At 37.4% G+C, this 20029-nt stretch overlaps 2 protein-coding genes across 17 annotated transcripts in view; both read right to left on the reverse strand.

Annotated features, from left to right (window-relative positions):
- The window catches only part of LOC134821315 (short-chain dehydrogenase/reductase family 16C member 6-like), a 59360-nt gene that overhangs the window by 36264 nt on the left and 3067 nt on the right, over nucleotides 1-20029 (reverse strand). The gene's annotated exons all lie outside the window — the stretch shown is intronic.
- On the reverse strand, nucleotides 15-19899 carry LOC134820915 (dynamin-1-like). Of its 16 annotated transcripts, XM_063831565.1 has the most exons (27): nucleotides 19727-19899; nucleotides 19469-19545; nucleotides 19103-19252; nucleotides 17397-17483; nucleotides 16526-16642; nucleotides 15343-15441; nucleotides 14607-14767; nucleotides 14313-14467; nucleotides 13972-14107; nucleotides 13679-13840; nucleotides 13362-13469; nucleotides 13112-13206; nucleotides 12949-13006; nucleotides 12520-12543; nucleotides 11270-11299; nucleotides 9291-9377; nucleotides 8937-9050; nucleotides 8636-8760; nucleotides 7597-7685; nucleotides 4104-4175; nucleotides 3158-3348; nucleotides 2816-2973; nucleotides 2435-2521; nucleotides 2112-2189; nucleotides 1670-1732; nucleotides 1023-1190; nucleotides 15-474 (listed from the first exon to the last, which is right to left on the reverse strand). In XM_063831565.1, exons 1-27 carry the CDS (start codon nucleotides 19888-19890, stop codon nucleotides 402-404), a joined length of 2928 nt encoding a protein of 975 aa, XP_063687635.1. In that variant the 5' UTR covers nucleotides 19891-19899; the 3' UTR covers nucleotides 15-401. The 16 variants fall into 16 exon arrangements, with proteins under 16 accessions (XP_063687635.1, XP_063687636.1, XP_063687639.1 ...); XM_063831566.1 differs by lacking the exon at nucleotides 12520-12543; XM_063831569.1 differs by lacking the exon at nucleotides 9291-9377.

Here is a 20029-nt window from a genome sequence, read left to right on the forward strand (position 1 = left end):
GCACAATATAAATATCACATCCTTCCTTTCAAATACGAGGGCGCAATTTAATGGAAAGTTGAGCAAGGAACTGAAATACCGCCGATAAAACTTTCGGCTAAAAGCTGTCATAACAGTGCAAACAGTATAAAAATAAAAAGCGTCATATTTGAAAGCATTTTAAAATCAAAGACAACATCCTAGCAAATATTTTAATTGTCAGCTCAATTTATAATTCTACAATTATATTTGTCGGAGTAATTGCTAGATAACGTGTCACAGTGCTATACAATTCCATCAAATAATGCTATCACCAATGAGTCCCAAAACTGAATCCCGATATCACGTGACTAAAACGGCCTACGATCCGCCACAGTCTCCCAAATTAAGATTATATATCTTCTGAATGTATGTAGGGCCGCCTAGTTAGGTCGAGCGGGTCGGGAGGGTGGAGGTGGGCGCCTGCTTCCGCCAGGCGGGGCTGGTGCTGGACGCCTGAAATAACGTGTTCAATGTTCATCTGACGATATGGTGTTATTCTATAGAAACATCACAGGATAAGTGATTCACAGATAAAATCATGCAGGAGTCAATGTGATCATTCTGAGGATTAGAATAAAGTAAGAAAGTAAGACATTTTTATGTTTGAACAAGATAAGTGAGTACAGAAACGCGTAGATATATTTGGCATGGTTTTGTCATGCATTTTGTCAACAATTGCCTCATAAATTCAAGGCTCCACGAGTCTAAAGGGTCGCATCATTCAAAAATAGTTAAAGCTACTAGGGAAATATTTTCTTATCTTAATTGAGCCATGCTAGGGTCCCTGCCAAATTATTCCAATATAAATTAGCTCTGCCCCATTTTTTACAGCTCTACCATCAACAAGAATAAGTGATCATACAAATTACTGACATAACAAGACTAAAAACATCACAAGTTTGGATTGAACAATACAACATATCTTGGCACAGTAATAGTCTAACTTCTAATAACAGCACTAGCATTATAGTATTAGTAGAATTCCTATTAAGTATTCTTACACATCAAATCCAACGTTGGGTTTCCCGTCAGCAAAGCCAAACTTTGGGGCTACATTGACACCAAAATTAACACCAGAGACCGGTTTAACGTTAACGGAGGGCTTTGACCAGTCAGATCCCAGGGAAGTTTGAGGTTTGGTCGGCAGAATAGGGGGATTGCTACGGCCACTGAGAGGGACAATACTGTTCAGACAACTTTAGCATTAACAATATAATTAAAGACAACTTTATAGCTGTAACGTTATTATAAGTTGAGAGGTCGTATAAAAGTATGAAGAACATAAACAAGCCCTTGATATGGCAGGAGAGATTATTTTTAGATAGGATCAAACCTTGCTTGAGATAATATTCATTGATATGAATATGTGCATAAAATCAGTAAGTGCATTTTATAACACTTTAGTCTTCCATTGCACTTTGAAACGTCTATTGCTTTGTTATGATGTTTATTTTACTGTTTTTAAGTAGTTCAAAAACACAAGATGCACACAGGCAGCTTGTGATAAAAGCAAACGAAATTAGCCGTTATCTTGAAGAACGCCGCTCTACCCTACTCGCGCAACTCAGTTCATTTGAACAGTAAATAATACGGTACGTAATTAGGAGAGCAGCGTTCTGGAGCAGTATATTTGGAAGAGGATACTCACGTTGCGCCGCCCGTGTTGGGAGTGGGGCGGTTAGGTAAGTTGGGAGGGGGTCGCGCCCCGGACCTGAGGGTAGTGATCGTGAGATTTGGGAATAATTGTATGTTTGTGGAGTCTGTTGTTGTCTGTTTTAGTTATAATACATATGTTTGTGGAGTCTGTTGTTGTCTGTTTTAGTTACAATACATAACTCCATACTTGAAGAAGAGTCTAGTGCTGTATGATGAAAGCATGCACAGTAATCAAAATTACGAGACAAATCCAGCGAAATCTTATAGTTATTGTTATGGTTATTGTCAGCGTCAAGGAATGCATGTCAAAGACCTGGAGTAACGTTTGGTACATTTGTCAACTCTTTTTAACTCAAGCCAATGTTCTCCTTGTTAGCATTTTTACTGTCAGTTTGTCAAGGTCAACTCACACTTGACAACAAACGACAGTTTACCTTTGTTGGTTCTGGCTCAATGATTGGGCGGAGTCAGATTTAGGCATTCTACTAGCGTTCATATTAGGACTAGGCGATCTGTAAAATGGGTTTAAGAGTCAGCGTACATACACTGACAGACTGAATTAACAGTTAATATAAAACAATAGATGTACAGAAAACACTACATATTACAAACAAAACACAAACCAAAACGGTCCTTAAAGCGTATTACATTACGTCGGGATTTGATTTATATAAAAACGATAAATGTGAAAAACATCAAATTATACAATTTTATGAAGAAAACAAATACACGATCAAAACACTAAAATGCTAGATACCCGCGTGCAGCGTGCTTTGCAATGTTCTCCAGCAAAGGTGCGATCATTTTTTGGTGAGTGATGGTTGGGTGCGTGAGGTTTGGGTGACTACAAAATTACGGTGTGTGAGCGATATCAATCAAAACCAAACAAATGTTAACCACCTTCAATCAGCGGAGTAAAATAAGATACAATAATATAAAGTACTGTAGTATGAACAACACCCCATATGGGACTATATACACAGTTATTATGGGAACTCAGGAACTGGCAAGTCACTCACATAAATATTATGGACTGCTTCGTAAGCAGATTAATATACTCATGTCCAACATATAATAAATAATACAGAAAATGAAACGGCACAAAATTGTACAAATCTAGAAAATGAACCAAACTTACGAGTGATTATTCCTGGCGACTGGTGGCGGCAAGGGTGCCGTGCTAGTCTTAGCTGTCACCTCCGATATGGTCTTAAGAGCGTCTTTGCAAGCGTCATACATCCCTAATAACTCCTGCCTCCTTCTAATCTCGTCCTCTGATTCCTCCATCATCTCAGCCTGAGGGACAATGACGTCACACCAATAAAAATGACGTCACACTTATCATGTTGCTTTACACATTACACAACTGAGCAAACATTTGGTTTTTATAACAAATGTTTAATAATATCTAAAATTAAGTATTTAATCGTCCCATTCAATCTTAGAGATGTAATGACTTAGAGATGTCTTGACAACTCACAGGGTTCCCGGCTCCGTACAGACAAGGCATGAGCTCCGTCTCGATGTAAACCTTCATCTTGTTAACCATAAGGCACATAATATGCTTTGGTACGACGTCTTTAAAGGTCTTCCTTACTATCGCCATGTAGCTGTTAACATAAGTTCGAATAACCTCTACTTGTCTCTCCAGTTGAGGATCTTCAAACAAACCTGAAGGTGAGTTTGTTGGAAGAGGTTGGAACTATTCAATCGTCAATATATTTCAGCTTAAGATGACCAAATTTTGTATTTAAACACAAATAAAAGTCTAAGATTAATTTTCTATGATCGTTCTTTTAGAAGAAAAAAAGACGGAAAGACCAAACGTAAAATTAACGAGGTAAGCAAGAAGTATAAATCAGATGGAAATTCAATGATTACAATGTTGCACAAATGTTCCTCATCATTTTGGTAAGTCATTTGACCACTTTTGAGAGCTTTTTACGCATCAAAATGCTGCAGTTAAAGGGAATCTACTGAACTGGTGGTTTTTAAAGAAGAATCGTCAGGAGCCATATTTATACAAATTTGGTTACTGCCCATGTTCTGGTACAACGTATTACACCATGGGACGAAAGTGATGCCTCCTGAGTTTCACTGATTATTATCAAAATTAAATCAAATTGAATCAAATTTCTAAAAGTTTTGCAAGACCTGCTACATCATTTTCGTCCATTTCTTGAGAATCACCTGCGATGACTACATCAACTTGTTTTAAGGCCAATTAATTTAAGGCCAATCGCTGAGCCCATTTGTGCTAAAATGCTAGAAACGTGTTAGATGCCTTAGTTCCGCGACTACATTTATATCAAGCTACAAGCATATGCCCTAAAATGCGTACTTTTTGTTTCATTGGCTTTGAAAATTGCAAATTTAAATTTGCAAACTTACAGGCATTCTAGATTTGTGGATAGAAGTGTACTCACGTTCGAATTTTGGTTTGCGATCATCGTCCTCCAAATCTTCTAAATCAATCTGACTTCGGTGCGTATAGATACCTAGAATAAAATGAGTAGGAAGATCAGTAATTCACAAATAGATATATATCTTACTATATATAAAGCGAGACGATATTATATATATATAATATATATATATTTGAGCCATACTGATGAGTTCTAATAGTGCTTAAAATGAATATATATATATATATATAAACAAAAGCTCTAAGAAACAGATAGTAAACAAAGTAAACATTTCTGTCCCCTAATCTTTCTCAAACAAAAGTCATGCAATTTGCATACTTCTCCATTTAACTCTATTCTGAGCAATTAACGTTAAATAGTCCAAATCACATAAATTATTTAACGATAATTTTCGGACACTAAGGTCGTGTAGAATCAGTGAGAAAAGGTTTGACTGCGGTCTTCCACGCCGCCCTTGAAGCTGTAAGGTGTTGACAGCAAAAACAAGCGACGAATAGGCTGGGCCATCTGTAGGCCCACGCAGTACATGTCCGAGCATCCTCCACCGACTACGAGCCACTTTAGCTGACAATGGTTCGCTATTGCAGCGTTTATACAAGTTCTTGTTGGAGATGATGTGAGGGTATTTGTAATTCAAAATTGATCGCAGATGACGTCTGTGAGCAATATCTAGTTTTTCCAATACTGATTTAGGGGCAGCCCAGCAAGATGAATTGTACATTAAAACGGATACTACCAGAGCCTCATACAACAGAAGCCTCTTGCTCAGAGGGATCTTATGGTTCCAAGCTTTCTTGTATTTGTTAAACGCGGCATATCCCAGACATATCCTTCTAGAGATGTCCTCCTTACTACAAAGCATGGAGCCAAGCGTGATACTCTTTCTCCAGAGCTCGTTCCCTGCAATTGGCTTACCCTGATCGTCTTTAGCTCCCTTTTCAGCTAAGTACACATGAGTGAAATCAGTTTTGTCTTCGTTAACGAAGAGATTCCAATCTTTAAGGACTTCTGTTGCAATAGGCAACAGCTCCCTCAAATTGTCTTCATCTTCATCATTGAAGTCGATATCATCAGCATACTCACTGTCAAGTGGAAGACCAATATCGGTGATAGGTGGGTTAGGCCTATTCGTTGCAGTTTCAAGCCTGTTACGGAGGTCACGCAAGGCACCCGCTAAGACAAGTGTGAACAAGCATCCAGACAGACAGTCACCTTGGAATGCACCGAGAAAACTCTGGAATTCAGCAGACAGTGTACCGTTGATGTTGACTTTGAGCTTGGTGTTGGAAAGCAAAAGTCTTACCAAACGGACTTCGTCATCATCACAGCCACACTCAACAAGAAGATCGAGGATGGTAGATCGTCGTATAGTGTCAAAGGCACTAGACATGTCGATCCCCATACGATGGTATTCCCACCTCTTCCTCTGGACAACTGATAACATCACACGCTGGCACCATACAATGTCAGCACATGATCTACCCTGCTTGTAAGCACATTGCCATGGACCAGTGAAGGCATTGACTTTATTCTCAATTCTCTTCAAGGTTGCCATTGAAAGAATCTTTCTAACAGCATTTGAGAGAGTGAGGGGTCGTAGATTCTTCACTGGACCAATGGGCTTATTTGGCTTCTGTAAGGGGGTAATGTTTGCCTGTCCAATGGGGTCAAGGTAGGAATTGGTCTCGAAGCTTCTATTGATAATATCTGCAAAACGTCTGTGTACTGATCCAGTAGAATACTTGAGAAGCTCATTAGGAATCCCATCTGGGCCGTTAGCTCGACCATTTTTGAGACTTCTAGCAGCTGATCCGATTTCTTCACTAGTGAATGGCTTAACTAGTGGGCGAGGAGGTCCTACAAAAGGTTCTAAAGGTGCTTCATCACGAGTAAGTTGTTGCTCAAGGTACTTAGCAACTACGGCAGCTTTACCAGTGTCTGTTGCAATATTGCACCCTTGCTCATCATGAACACCAATACTAGAAGGGGCTTTACTATTAGGTAAGTTCAGGGTTCGAACAGCTTCAAACATTTTCTTACTATCTGTTGTTGAACTGATGGTATTACAGATAGCATCAGCAGCAGCTGATCGTATGTTAGAAAGTCTCTGCTTGATCTGATTGGTGAGGCAGTTAATAGATGATCTAAGTGAGGTTCTGTCTAAAGACTGGTTATCATTAAGCTGCTGTCTCAACAAGTAACGCTGGCTAGATAAGTTTTTCACCTCATCATCGTCGCTGCGATTACGTTTCCTGTGTCTGATGACACCAATTGACGATTTTGCAGCATCCTTTATGGACTCAAGTAAGCCATTCAAGTCTGAATTTGGATCCAGAGCAGAAACAGTGTTACTTAAGTTATCATCTAAGGATTGACGATATTTCACCTGAATGGTGGGGTTCGAGGTGAGTTCAGAGGTGTTGAACTTTAAGGATGACTTGGAGTGGCGTTTATAGCAAAGACAGATGTCCTTAAAGTCTACTCTAGTGACAACAAATCTGTGATCAGAGTATGTCAAGGTGCCTGCATAAGATCTAGAATCTTGTAGCATTGGCTTCGACCTACTTCGACACAGGATGAAATCGATCTGAGAATAGACCGGGATCGTCTTTTTACTATTTCGCCCGGCACTCCAGTCCTTCCTCCAGCCAGTGTAGGTGGTCGTATGTCGAGCAGGATGATAAAAACCAGTGTTGGAGGCAAAGAGGTCAAATTCTGATAACAAGTCTAACAAGTTTTCTCCCATATCGTTGCGCAAACCCATACCATGTTTACCCATGAAACGACCAAAACCAAAGTCCTTATCTGAAGCAGTCATTTTTCCCAACTTTGAATTAAAATCTCCCAAAACAAATATCTCAACATTAGCAGGGACGTTTAGAGCGTCCCTAACTTGGCCGTAAAAATTAATCAACAGTTGTTGATCATTTTCTGCAAGTTTCTTGTGTGGCCCATATACATTGACCACCCTACATTTGATAAATTTTCCAGATTTTGTAGGGAGTTCTAGGTCCAAAAAGCTTACTCGATCACTGATACTGTTCCAGCATACCACATAGTCAATAAATCGGGGACTGATAACAAAACCGAGTCCATAGTGCCGGCCATTTTTCTGCTCAAACAATAATAGTTTGTATCCGTTGCTAAGACTGCAAGAATCCGGTTTTACAACCTTAGTCTCCTGAATAGCGCAGATATCTATGCCGTACCGTAGACAATCGGTACCCAGTTGCTCCCGTTTGCTGTGGATGTCGTCTGGATCATCACAAGAACCGAGGCCACGTATGTTAAAGGTGGCGAAGCTGATGAGGAGTGTAGCAAACAGGGATCGTCCTGCAGCTGAGGTAAACATTACGGAGGGCGATGTTGTCGTCTCTCCGCCGCTGGCGTTACCCATACGGTTAAAATGAATAAATTATTCAATTTCAAACAAATTCCAGCAAGTTCTAGAAAATTCCAGCAAGTTCTAGAAAATTCCAGCAAGTTCTCGAACCTGCTCTCAGGAAGCTAGCTCTCCAATCCTCCATGTCATCTTCATCTTTAGCGAACAGAGACAATTCCCTGTATTCTCGAAACAGGTACCTGTAATACGAGTAACTTTAGTGACTTCAGAGTTATCATTAACAATAGTGATGATATACGTCTAAGATATAGTATGTACTATAAAGCCATGAAAGGCATTAGTTTGGTCAAATCAAACGGAACATATGCTATCAGACTTTCAACTGACTATGGCAGGGTTAAAACAGTTTTAACGCTAGCAACGATCCCCTTTTACATAGTTCCACTAAAATGATAATTTAAGATTAAATATGTATACTGTATAGTGATAGGTAGATAAAGTAAAAATGTAATAAAACGGTAGGGATAAAGTATACTATACTAAGTAAACGTAATCGACACGTCATAAAACGAACTGACCCAAACTACAATTACTCCCGCGTAATTCTAAGACTCTGATTTGCGCCGCTGCAAAGTTATTATAAAACTAAATTCAACACGTGCGACAAATATTTCGCAACATTACAAAAGGATGCCACAGGCCAAGCTATGGCATTAATATATTTCCACACCCAATACCAAACTTATTCTTTAGCCCATGCCTCTTTACCACTGATAAGTATATTTTACTAAGACGATCCCGTCTAAAACCCAACTCAATTAAATCATCAGTAAACTTCAAAAACCTATCAGAAAAAGCAACAACGTTATTACAGATCCTAGAATATCTCACAACCTGTGAACAGTACGTGCCATATAATACACTACTAGCTTGATTACTCATCAAAGGTTGAAACTTGACCACTTTAAAACCAAACTTATCCCTTTTATCATAAACTCTACAAGAAAACTTCCCCTCGCTATTTATCGAAATATCAAGATCTAATACATTGGCGGCACTATGCAGGGTTATTTAAAAACAAGGAATACAGCTTTCAAGTAATCATGACAAAATGTGATAACTGCAATCAAATGCAACAAAATTAATTAATCAGTGAAATAGAATGATACTCATTGAGACCCTGCAAAACCTGGCGTTCGGATGGAAGAGTTGGATTTTGAATTTGCGATGTCCAAAGATACCACCACCCTCTTCTTCTTCCTCTTCCTTCATTTTCACCCCATCAATTGTTAAGTAGTATTTTTGATCTCGTTCCTACAGATATAGCCAGTTATATGTACAATTCAGACAAAATATATTTATGCAGGAGGGATACAGAATTTATACATTACATGTACAAAAGAAAATGTGTGTACCGCGTACTCCGCTCTGATTCAGTTAAACACACTTTGATATAGAACAAAAAGTCTCATTAATTAGCAGCAGCTTACTGATTCGTCTTTGAACCAAGCCAGAGCGTCAGTGTAGAGCACAAACCAGTACTCTCTTGACAGGCCTTTGGTGAGCCCGACATTGGAGGTTGACAGCCAACCTTTCTTTATCAACTGAGATTTATTAATCGTTTTAGATTTATCTAACCCAAACTTTTAAAATTAATAAGCTTTATAAATTGCTATCAAATCCTGATTTGCCCTACCACGAATAACCGAGGAGGTTCGCTTTTCCCAAAGGACTCAGTAAATCGGGATTTGATTTATAACATAAAAACGATAAATAGGAAAAAACATCAATTTTATGAAGAAGAAAACAAATACATGATCAAAACACTCTAAAATGCTAGATACCCGCGTGCAGCGTGCTTTGCAATGTTCCCCAGCAAAGGTGCGATCATTTTTTGGTGAGTGAGGTTTGGGAGGGTGATGTTTGGACGACTAAAAAATGACGGTGTGTGAGCGATATCAATCAATGGTGAATATTATGAAGTGAATCCGAAAAATGTGCATGTTCAGCAGTCAGCATGATGAAGTAAGAAGTTGGTAAGCTAGTACAAATTTAACTTAAGATGTACTTATAAATTATCTATAAGTCAAATGCTTATATGAATAAAAACTTGAAATACAAATATTTGGTTTGGCATACGACTTAAAATCCACAAAACATCAGTCTACTGAAAAGCACTCACTCGCAACTTTCCATCTAAAAATAAATTCAAACAGAAACGGAAATACTTTGCACGTGCAAAAAATAGCTATGAAAATAAAAAGTCACGTGGCGATCATGTGAAATCATACGTCTTTGTCCTGAAAAATGTTCATTATAGGCTTTGTATAAAAATGCTTTAATTTGGGCTAATGAAGGTGTTCCAAACTGCACTTATAGCTATGGTAGCATTTTAAGACATTCATGCATCTACTCAGTACTAAAAAAACATTTTTAGGTTAAAACAAAAACTGGCGGAATATAAAATCTGGTTAATTTAGATTGCCAGGACTACAGTTCTTAAAGATTCTATCAGCGGAATGCAAAGCTCTAACGAACAACGCACGAGTCACGACATTATGTTCTCGTAACGCTGATATCACACAGCGTAATCACACGTGCACGTGCACAACTGCAAACTCGTTATAGTTACCCATTAGTACTCACTGCAATCCACACTCACCTATTTAAGTACAGAATTAAATCACATGACACTGCCAGTCATCATACACTTTTTGATATTACCGATAAATATTTACAATGAACCTAAATTGGTACATTTTCTTTGACCTGTCTGAAATTATTTCGGAAGTTTTTAAAATCGTTTATCACCATTTATTGTGCTGCTTTCTGAGCGAGCTGTGTGCCGATTAAGAATTATCCGCTCAATATTTAATGAGGCTAACTATGCTCCTTCCTTTCTTAAAGAGGAGTCTTGCTTGCTCTTCATACCTTTTTATTGTTCTTACGCCCCTTTCTTTTACACTACTTATGAAATAGAAAAATTCTTATAATTCACTCAATGAACATCAAGAACCTTTACTTTACATTATGATTATGAAGTATTTAAACAAAACTGAAATATGGAAATGGTAACTACGACGATTTTTAAGGCGACTACAATTATGAGCAAACATTATTAGGGTATTCAACCTGTACGAGTTACGGGATTAAATGGTTTGTCAAGATAATAGTTTGTTGAAACTTGAAAAGTAGTGATGATGCAAATGAGAGAGGTAATTAAAAATCATTACAATAATTTAATCTCAGACCAATATCGGACATCCATATTCCATAATCATCTCAATGCAACATGCAACATTCGATCAGAACTCAGAATGAATTCGGATACTGAAAAACGGCGAATCCTGAAATTTTTTGGATTCGATGTTTTACAGTGATAATACTAAATGTAATCAAACGAAATAAATGATAATCCACTGAACTAATAGCGTTAACACAAATCTCATTCATTCATACTATTCCGAAAACCACGAATAACATAACACAGAACATGAATTATGTACACTGCGCAGCTCAAGCATAAGGTTAATCATGAGGAATCCTTGTTCATAAGTTACTAAGTTAAGTTACGATTTTTTATTAGTCCGGTTTATTTGCAGCGCGTGAGAAAATTGACGACTGGAGAAAAAAAAGATAACAAAAACGGCAATTAATCAAGAAAAGGATCTTTTCGAGCTGCAGCCTGCTTAACATGAATCCAGTTTATTGCAATATTAGCTATTACACGGAGATATGAGCTGGAAATTTGAATAAATCCCCATGAAATTAAGAACGTATGCCATATTTGTTGAATGATCAGCAACACTATAAATGTGCATACCTTCGACTTTGATTCTCTGCCTGGCGCTTGCTGTAAAGGTGAATAGTAACGGATCATGATCGAATATTTTAAAATGGAGGAAGTGGGCGCATATGCACTACTCAAGCACTAGCTTGTTCACACAGTTACGGGAATGTACTAGGTAAATTCGTTAAATTCGTTAATTTTTAAAAGAATAGCTATGAAGCAATAGCAAGCATAGTGAATTGAATGTGATTGAATGTTTTGTTTTGAAAATCCACGAGGGTTTAAGACCTGCTGTCTTCATGATGTATGATGTATGAACGTTTAAGTAAATTTATCTTCGCCCCGAGGCCGAGGGGAGATGGTTGGGTTAGGAAATAATGTATGTCAGAATGACAGATAGATAACGTTCTCCAAAAAAACCTCCTGTAAATAAAGTCCTCAAGAGCCGATATGCGCACGCATTTTTTCGGGTAAACAGATACATGCGAGAATGAATCGAACCATATCATAACACAAGGAAATTTTCCTTTTGGTTGGTAATATACTCAATGATGGAAGTACAGTGTATTGGCTATGCCCCGCTTACTAGTTTAGCTCTATCTAGTCCCCTGCTACACGGCATGTAAACAGGGATTGGCTAGTTAGAGGCGGTCCGTGTAGGCCTTACACTGTGCTTTCAGCAATACTCATAGTATGATATAGTTTAATTATACAGTCAAATTGCAGTATGCAATAGCTTTGTAGAATACGGCTATAAACATAACTGAAAATAAACTAGCATAAGCAACTCGCATTTTCTCATAACATTTTAGTCATACTTCTCTTTGATAACATAATTTTCATAGCACTGTGCATACTGCATACCTTAGATATATCTTTTGACTGCTGCTACAAGTTTGGTTTTTGAAATGGATTAGTCTTTTCATTAATATTGACATAGAAAGTATAACTTAAGGTTTTACTGGTTATAATTTTGATGTTAAAACAGTAAATCGATCCCAAATTTAAAACTGATGCGATTTTCGAAAAAGCAAAAATGTATTCCTTATCTTGATAATTTGGCAATAAATGAGAATTTGCATTGCTCTACAAACAATTTGGTTATCTGAGATATTCACGTACACATTTTAAAAAGGATAGACGGAAGAAAAGCAGCTGAGCAGCAGCGAAAAACATATATCAAACGGTTTTTACTGCAATTGACATATAAATCAAAGAATCACGTAGTTTTTAGTCGATAAAAACGACAAGCATTGCAAATTATGCTTTAACGGCGTTTTAACCTGTGCTTTGGAAGCTTTTCCACTCTAAAAGTTAAAACATAGTTAGTTAAGTTAAGTTACAACATAGTCAGATTAATATTAAAAGCAAGAATAAAATAAACTTTTTACAACAAGTTTAGAATTGAAGGCTCAGTAGTAAGATCACTGAGCACTCACCTCCGTGAGTTCTAAACTTTTTTCATGTTTTCTAAACCATCCCACCTTAATTTAAAGGGAAAATTATCGCCCTTGAAAATTCTCTTTTCTTAACGTTTTATGATAATCATCTGGAACGATTTTCTTATTATCACCAGAGTCTTCAAACCCAGTTGATCAAAAGAAGTTTAATGGTACATATTTTGAGCACTCAGTTTTGCAGTTACAAGATACAATTTTTAGTCGAACGTTCACTTGCACAACTTTGGAAAGATATGAGAGATTAGAATTTACCTGAGATTCTCCACCACCGCCGGCTGCGACGTCTTTTACTGACTCATCCTTTGCAGTACTGAGACAGATTACAAGTAAATCGGTGAGGAAATGTGCTCGTTATTGCTACAGCAGTTAGACTCAACAAAAATAAGAAAAGCTTATGTTAACTATTAAAACATACGAGTTGAAGCCGATGAAATCGTCGTGATTTGTGTTGATGTAAGAGAGTTCAACCTCGACTAACTGTTGGATCTGCTCCCGGCAAAACGTCTCGCACTGGAAAAGAGAAAAAGTTAACGGTTATAAGTTCTTAACATGGCAGTTTAGATTAAAGTGACACAACATTACAACAGTCTGATTAGGTGGAAAATAGGAATCGTGACAAAAAATCCTTTCAATGATCAGAACATGCAGTGAGTAAAAAATAAAACCTCTCGTAAGTAACCCGATACAAGGTTATCAATCTCCGCCTGGAGGCGGGGATAATTCTTTATTTTGTCGATACACTTCATGATAACTTCGTGTAACTCTGTTGAAACCTGCAAAATCAAGTTTAAAATTTAAATTTGCGATTATTACCAGAAAAAATTCTAGTTCTAGAATTTTTCCTGGTAATAGAATGAAATAAAATAAGGTATGGCTTCGGTGATGATTGCCCCATAAAATCGGCATCAAATTTCGATGTTTATTTTTGAAAATATTTACGTTTAGCTTGATAACTTGATAACATATATAAATTCTTTTAGACCTGTTGAATGCACTTCATTGAGGGAGGACACAAAGTATCAATCTGTCTCTTGACCGTCATTTCGAAGGCAGCGTCAGGAGTAAACAATCCTGACCTGACACCGTGAATGTTTCTGATCGCAAATCCTATTTCCTTCCTCAGCTCTTTCTCGTCCAGTCTACCCTGCACACAGTTTAAGTTAAAGATGTTTAGGAAATACGCTCACTTCATACTCAAGACTAAGCTATGAAGTGGCCCAAGCCAACGAAAAGTTCGCAAAAGACTGAAAAGCTTAATAATAAAGCAAGATAAACCTCGTTGAGATAACCAGGGAAGCGGAAATGGAAGATGGTGTTGATCTTGGCTCCACCACTGAGAGTTTTGGTGTCCACGGCGTTACCACCACCTTCAATCATCTGCTCAAAATCGTGCGTCACTCTATTCACCATCCTGTAGAGCATTACAGTTTGATATTCTGTTACTTTCTGGTCTAAGTCTGATATTATTGGTTCTGAGTCAGTTCTGAGAAAAATATTCCTGACTCTTAGCCACGCTCTGCCTAAATTCCTTCTAATCCGCGATAAAACTGGCTATTTTTCTTTAACCCTAAATATATTTCAGTGGTCTTACAGAAAGTTAATAATAAAATACTAACTGCATCATCATTCTTGGCCGAGCACTCTTGTCCTCTCGTCCACCAGTCATCCCAAGATTCTTGAATTCTTTGACCTCGGACTCCATTGAGGTCATCTGCTGTTCTAGTTTGGAGCGCAAACTTGGCAAAACTTCTCGAATGTGGTTCGTAAGTTGCTGCAAAGAAAAAAGTTACTGAAAGTAATTAATTTCAAGCTCCCGATAAGACAGAGGCAGTACAACTAAAGATCACCAATACAAGGATCCACCGGGGAATGCTATTAGCCTAACTAGAAGGATACATTTAGTCAGGTACCTGATTCAGAGTTTTCTGTAGGAATGCCGTTCCCGCCCTTTCAGCTAAATGTCTGTAAGATGGGTGGGTTAAGAAATATTTCCGCTCGGCAGCCTGGGCCGCTTTTATGTCTTTCTTTCCTTCGATGTCACGTTGACTCCTGTTTACCACACCGATGTAACCTATAAGAAGATATCAGAGTTATTTTCTACAGGCAGACTGCAATGTGCAAGCTATTCGCTCCAACGTATTCAACATAGGGTTTATTTTATCTTAACAGATAGTAGAAGATACCACATCGGTAGATGTCTTGTGTAGAATCATTGTAAGTCTACAATTCGATCGACGTCATCAACTCCATTATTAATTGCATTGGCTTCTTTAGATCGCCAGTTCTATTTCTTGCTCGATGGTACATATTTAAAGGCAATGATTGAAAATAGGATCAGATCAGAGGATAGGTCGAGATATAAAAAGTGCGAGTAGCGCGCGCGCGCGGAAATCACACACTTTAAATGCTGGAAAACGCGCTTTAATCATTTAAATTCCCCCGCGCGTTACGGCTTTAAAATCCAAACAGTGCGACTTGGTCAGACAAATTTAAAGTAGTGATCTTATTTGGGCCTTATGTGAAGTCATCAATCAAATATAAACATCTCAACGTCATTCATCAATTTCACAACACAAACAATGAATTGCCAATGGAATGTGAACACATGGACCAGTTGAAAGAGTGTCTCAATATAACATTACGTACCTCGGCGTAAAGGAAGAACTTTGTTATCTAGAATATCTCTGGAATCTGTTCCGTCGTCCATAAGATCCAGTTTTGTTAACACACCAATAGTTCGAATACCTGAAAACAGGTTTAATTGGTTGACTCTTGTTTTTCATTTGTTTTGCTCTCGTGGAGGTTGTATCTCCAAATATTGATATTAACCATTTCGTCTTATGGAACAGTGCATTAATTATGAAGACTAATTATATATATCTACATTTACCAATCCTGGTCACTAACTGCCGGATAACCGCAGTAATTTGCTTTTAGTCGTCGTCAGCACAAAAGATACAAGAACAGTGCCAGACTTCACGTCAGGTGATATTAAGTGTAAATATATTGTAAATTCAGTGTCGAGTTTCAAAGAAAGCAGAGTCCCGGTCCCAACCGTGAACAGCTGCAACATTTCTTGTAATTCAATATTCAGGGGGTTACTGTAAGGAGTATACCAGGTCACTGTAAGGAGTATACCAAGTTACTGTAAGGAGTATACAGGCTATACCAGGGTACCCGGTATCACAGACTGTATTACATGAACTGTATAATGCACGTCTCCTCAAATATGGGGACTACTCAAAAGTTGATACATCAAGCTTGGATCCTTGAGAAGTTTCTTTGATACTCTACAGTCTACATTTGCATAATAAGAGCAGTATCAAGCATGCCGTAACCGTACGTGTTCGTGTATCTAGATTATAGAAGGTCATAAATGAAACACGCAACTGATCTCAAATGTCGGTCATATCTCTACTATAATTCAAAGAATTATTTTTGTTGTCTGTCTGTACGACCGCCCACGTGCAAATTAGATGAAAAATAGGAATTTAGGTAACAACCAAAAGGTTCCATAGCAACGGTGTTTTAATGCACACATGCACGTGCAAAGATTGTTTTAACGTCATTTTGATCGGTTTTGTGGTAATTACGTTGTGTTTAAAGTGTTTTATATTTAAATCGGCTGTATCTTCGGTTGAGATGGATATTTTTTGATGCGATTAAAACTTTATTTCAAAGAATACTACTAAGTACTAGCTTCGTCCCTGTTACCACGGGCTTTCTAGTATAATATAAAATAGTCAAATGTTTTGCAGTGCCTCTATTAATTCCGACTGTTAACTGTAACATTCTTACCCAGTTTCGACTAATCAAATAATATAATTACCCTCGGGGTCGACTTCTTTAGCGAGTTTGAGGGCGTCAGAGTTGGCGAGATCGGAGTTAGCTGGAGTGACTGCCAGAATCAGGCAACTCGGTTTGGAGATGAATTGCATTATCATTCCTGAGAATGTCAATAGTAGAAGCTGGGTGGTTACAGAATAGATTAAAACTCTAAATCTACAATTACTAAAAATACATCTTTTCGCCAGCCAATAACTAACAGATTATATGATGAATATAGAGCAAACCCTTTTGAGATTCCTTTATTGCATAATTGATTTTTATTTTGTCTGAGGGGCTTTCCATAAATTATTTTTTTAAATAATTGGTCCTTTTATTGATGTTTCATATTTCACGGCAGTTTCCTTTTCAGAGTTTGAGTTTATATTTAGAAACTAACCATACTATCTTTTAGATTTATGTCACTTATGATGGCTCCGGCTGAAAGTACTATGACTCATTTTATCTAGAAGATTGTAGTTTCATTGCTTCTGAAGTAGCTATCAGTTCGCCGGTCAATGTTGGGTATAATACTCATAGAGTAAACATATTTCATTGATAAAATTAAAGGAAGTCTTTAACCTGTTAACAAAAATATTACATATATCTTGGAGCGCTACTATACCAGTCGTGTAAAAAATGAACATCGGACATGCCATTGAAATGCGGTTAACTAATACACACTACTCATCTCTCTACCAATTAATCTCCAAGTTTCCTTTTTTGTAATATAACCTGTCCTTAAACTATCCAATTGTTTTCATCAGCATGAAATGTATTGTAGGTTAAAATATTTCTACTACGACTGACCACATTTCAACGAGACTGTTACCATACCTTTACAAGATACAGTACAAGTTAATTTGACTACAAACCTCTAATTTGATGTTCGATATCAGGGGGCTGATCTCCGATAGGAACTTTAGTGATACCCGGCAAATCTATCAGCGTCAGGTTCAGAACTGAAATGTTATCAGGTTAACATCGTTATCTGTTATCTGAAAAAACTCAGTTATCCAAAACCTGAGTGACTATTGGAAAGAATTAATTTCCACGATAAAATTCTCCGTTTCAAATAGCTATAATTCTTGAGACAAATGATAAATCTCTTTATTTTAGAAATTCAATCTGTCTGACGCAAGATATGTAGAAGCACTTGATACACTGCAATACCAGTGTTTATCATGCGTTAACATTAGACCATATAGGGGTAACTCTTTACATTAAAATACCAATAACATAGATGTCGAGAGAGCCGTGATGCTCCCTACTGAACACTACAAAAGACCAATAAAGCAATAAGTCATATCTTCAAACTAAATACTCTCATTCACACACGTCAGAATAGGCTATTGACACAAATGTTTAATGTCATTCGCACATTGTACAAGTGCACCCAAAGCCACGTCAAGAAATTCCAAGAATGCCAGATATATATCATGATTCAATAGAAACTATCACTATCATATAAGTGCACAAACTTCTCTCTGTTCATTTGTAGGGCGGTCGTTTTCGCATTTATACAGAATAACACAGTGGCCCCGACATTATGCCTCATAAAGTACTAACACTATTACTCTTGTAAACCTTGTCTTTTAAAACTCTTTTCAGACTTCAGTGACAACTCATTGTGCTTCTCTAATCTCTATTATATACAATGTTTATAGTACACACTACACTACGTTATTGTGTGTAAATGACAGTCAATATATATATGTTAAAGTTACTAAACACACACACACACACACACACAGTAGTGTACATCTAATGTAATGATATGCAATCAGCTCTGTTGATGTATGCAATCATGCAGTGTTGTTTTGACAACAATAACAATTACATAATTGGCTTACACTAAGTGTTAGTTCATGTCGGTATTCTGGGAGAATTTGGGAGTTGTGACGGTCATCATCTCGTAACTCCAGATTGACTTAAGCGTGATCAGAGTGAAACGATGATGTCAATATTTTGTACATTATAATATTGTACATTGTATACACTATACAGGCTGTGTTACAGTGAGCTGTGTTACTCAATCAGGAATAAGTGTTGTACTGAGATACTCATTTCATATCCTGGATTCACGGATGGCGGTGTAACTGTACACCAATACAAGGTGATCATTGGTCTAATGTGTATTTTAGTACTGGAGGGTAATGTAAATTCGCTTAGATGCTTGACTACTGACTAGTTGATGATATCCATGCAATTGTAGTTAGTTACGCAGAGTGGAGATCTGCAGTAATCAAGTAAAGTTCAGAGCCCATCGCCTTGCAAAGCTTTACATGATATAATGGCAAAAGTTCTGTAAGAAAGCAGCGCTTTCATACTCTGGTTTAATCAGATGTTTTGTGCATGTTTCTCTCACATGACACGGTAATCCTAAACCAGTTCGTATCTAATCAGATAATGAAGGGGCCTATTATACACTGCAGAAACAGTGGCATATGTTATCTCTCATACCAGACGATACAGTACGCGTGAATATAAGAAATAAGAAGTTGAACTAGCACTGGTGATCCAAAATTATAAGCACTAAACAGTATCATTTGAAAGGAGATTTCAGGCTAATTTAACTTACCGTGAGGGGAGAATATGCGCAGGTTTATAGGAATGTCAGAAATACCCTTGTTACTACCAGTCATCCTGTCTGTTTCTGCTTCTATCTCTTTTCTTATCTCGTCAAAGTCTGTGAATTTCTTACCCTTTGCGTGGAGAAACTCACCCCATTCTGAAAAAAAAATGTGCGTTTAGTTTCAAATTCATATCAAATGTTTATCTAGTACCGTTTATCGAATTTATGGATTTTTAGTATCATTACGATGTAAAATATGCAATTGGTTACTAAAATAACTTTAAATGACATGAGGATCATTTAAATGATAAAATGTGTTACTTATTTCAGATCAAGTGGTATCGGCTAGGAGTATAATTAATATTTACTGACCTCCTTTCTCAACAAAGTTGAGCTGCAAAATGAGAGGTCTACGAGTACATATACCAGTACCACGTGGCAGGAAATCTCTGTAAATAATTGTTATTAAAAGGTTGGTTTGTATCAGTCTATCAAAATATCATATTTAGTTTGGTTGTGCGAAATAAAAATATGACGTACTAAACTCTAATCTAAAGAGAAATCTCAATTAGTAGTTTCGTTTCAGTTCAAAAGAAGTAATTTAGTTTAAGTTAAAAAGGAGCAGCATACTTTCCCACACAGTTCTCAAGGACACTACTTTTACCAGCAGATTGTCCACCAACTACAGCGATCTGAGGCAAGTCAATGACGGAGTTCATTCCAACTTGCGTGAATGCATCTTGCACCTTGTTGACAATGGGAATGAGGGCTTCCATCCCAACATTCCCAGACATTTTACAAGCCTTGCTGTTTGAAATGGGTAGTCAGATTGTTTGTGTCGTTGAATTTTGATAATTCGAAAAGGTTAAATACTACAGCATAAACCCGTAGCATAAACCCGATATAAAAAAACTAAGATTTGAGAGATTTTCT

Source organism: Bolinopsis microptera, chromosome 9 (assembly GCF_026151205.1).
Source record: "Bolinopsis microptera isolate Bmic1 chromosome 9, MBARI_Bmic_1.0, whole genome shotgun sequence".
Classification (NCBI taxonomy): Eukaryota; Metazoa; Ctenophora; class Tentaculata; order Lobata; family Bolinopsidae; genus Bolinopsis; species Bolinopsis microptera.

Coding starts and splice junctions, on each gene's coding strand:
- LOC134820915 (XM_063831565.1), bottom strand. CDS start 19,890: ATGTCTGGGAATGTTGGGATGGAAGCCCTCATTCCCATTGTCAACAAG. Junction 9,378..11,269: donor GCAGAGAATCAAAGTCGAAG/GTATGCACATTT, acceptor GTCATTTTTTAG/TCGTCCAAACATCACCCTCC. Junction 7,686..8,635: donor CTCTTCCATCCGAACGCCAG/GTTTTGCAGGGT, acceptor CTCGTATTACAG/GTACCTGTTTCGAGAATACA.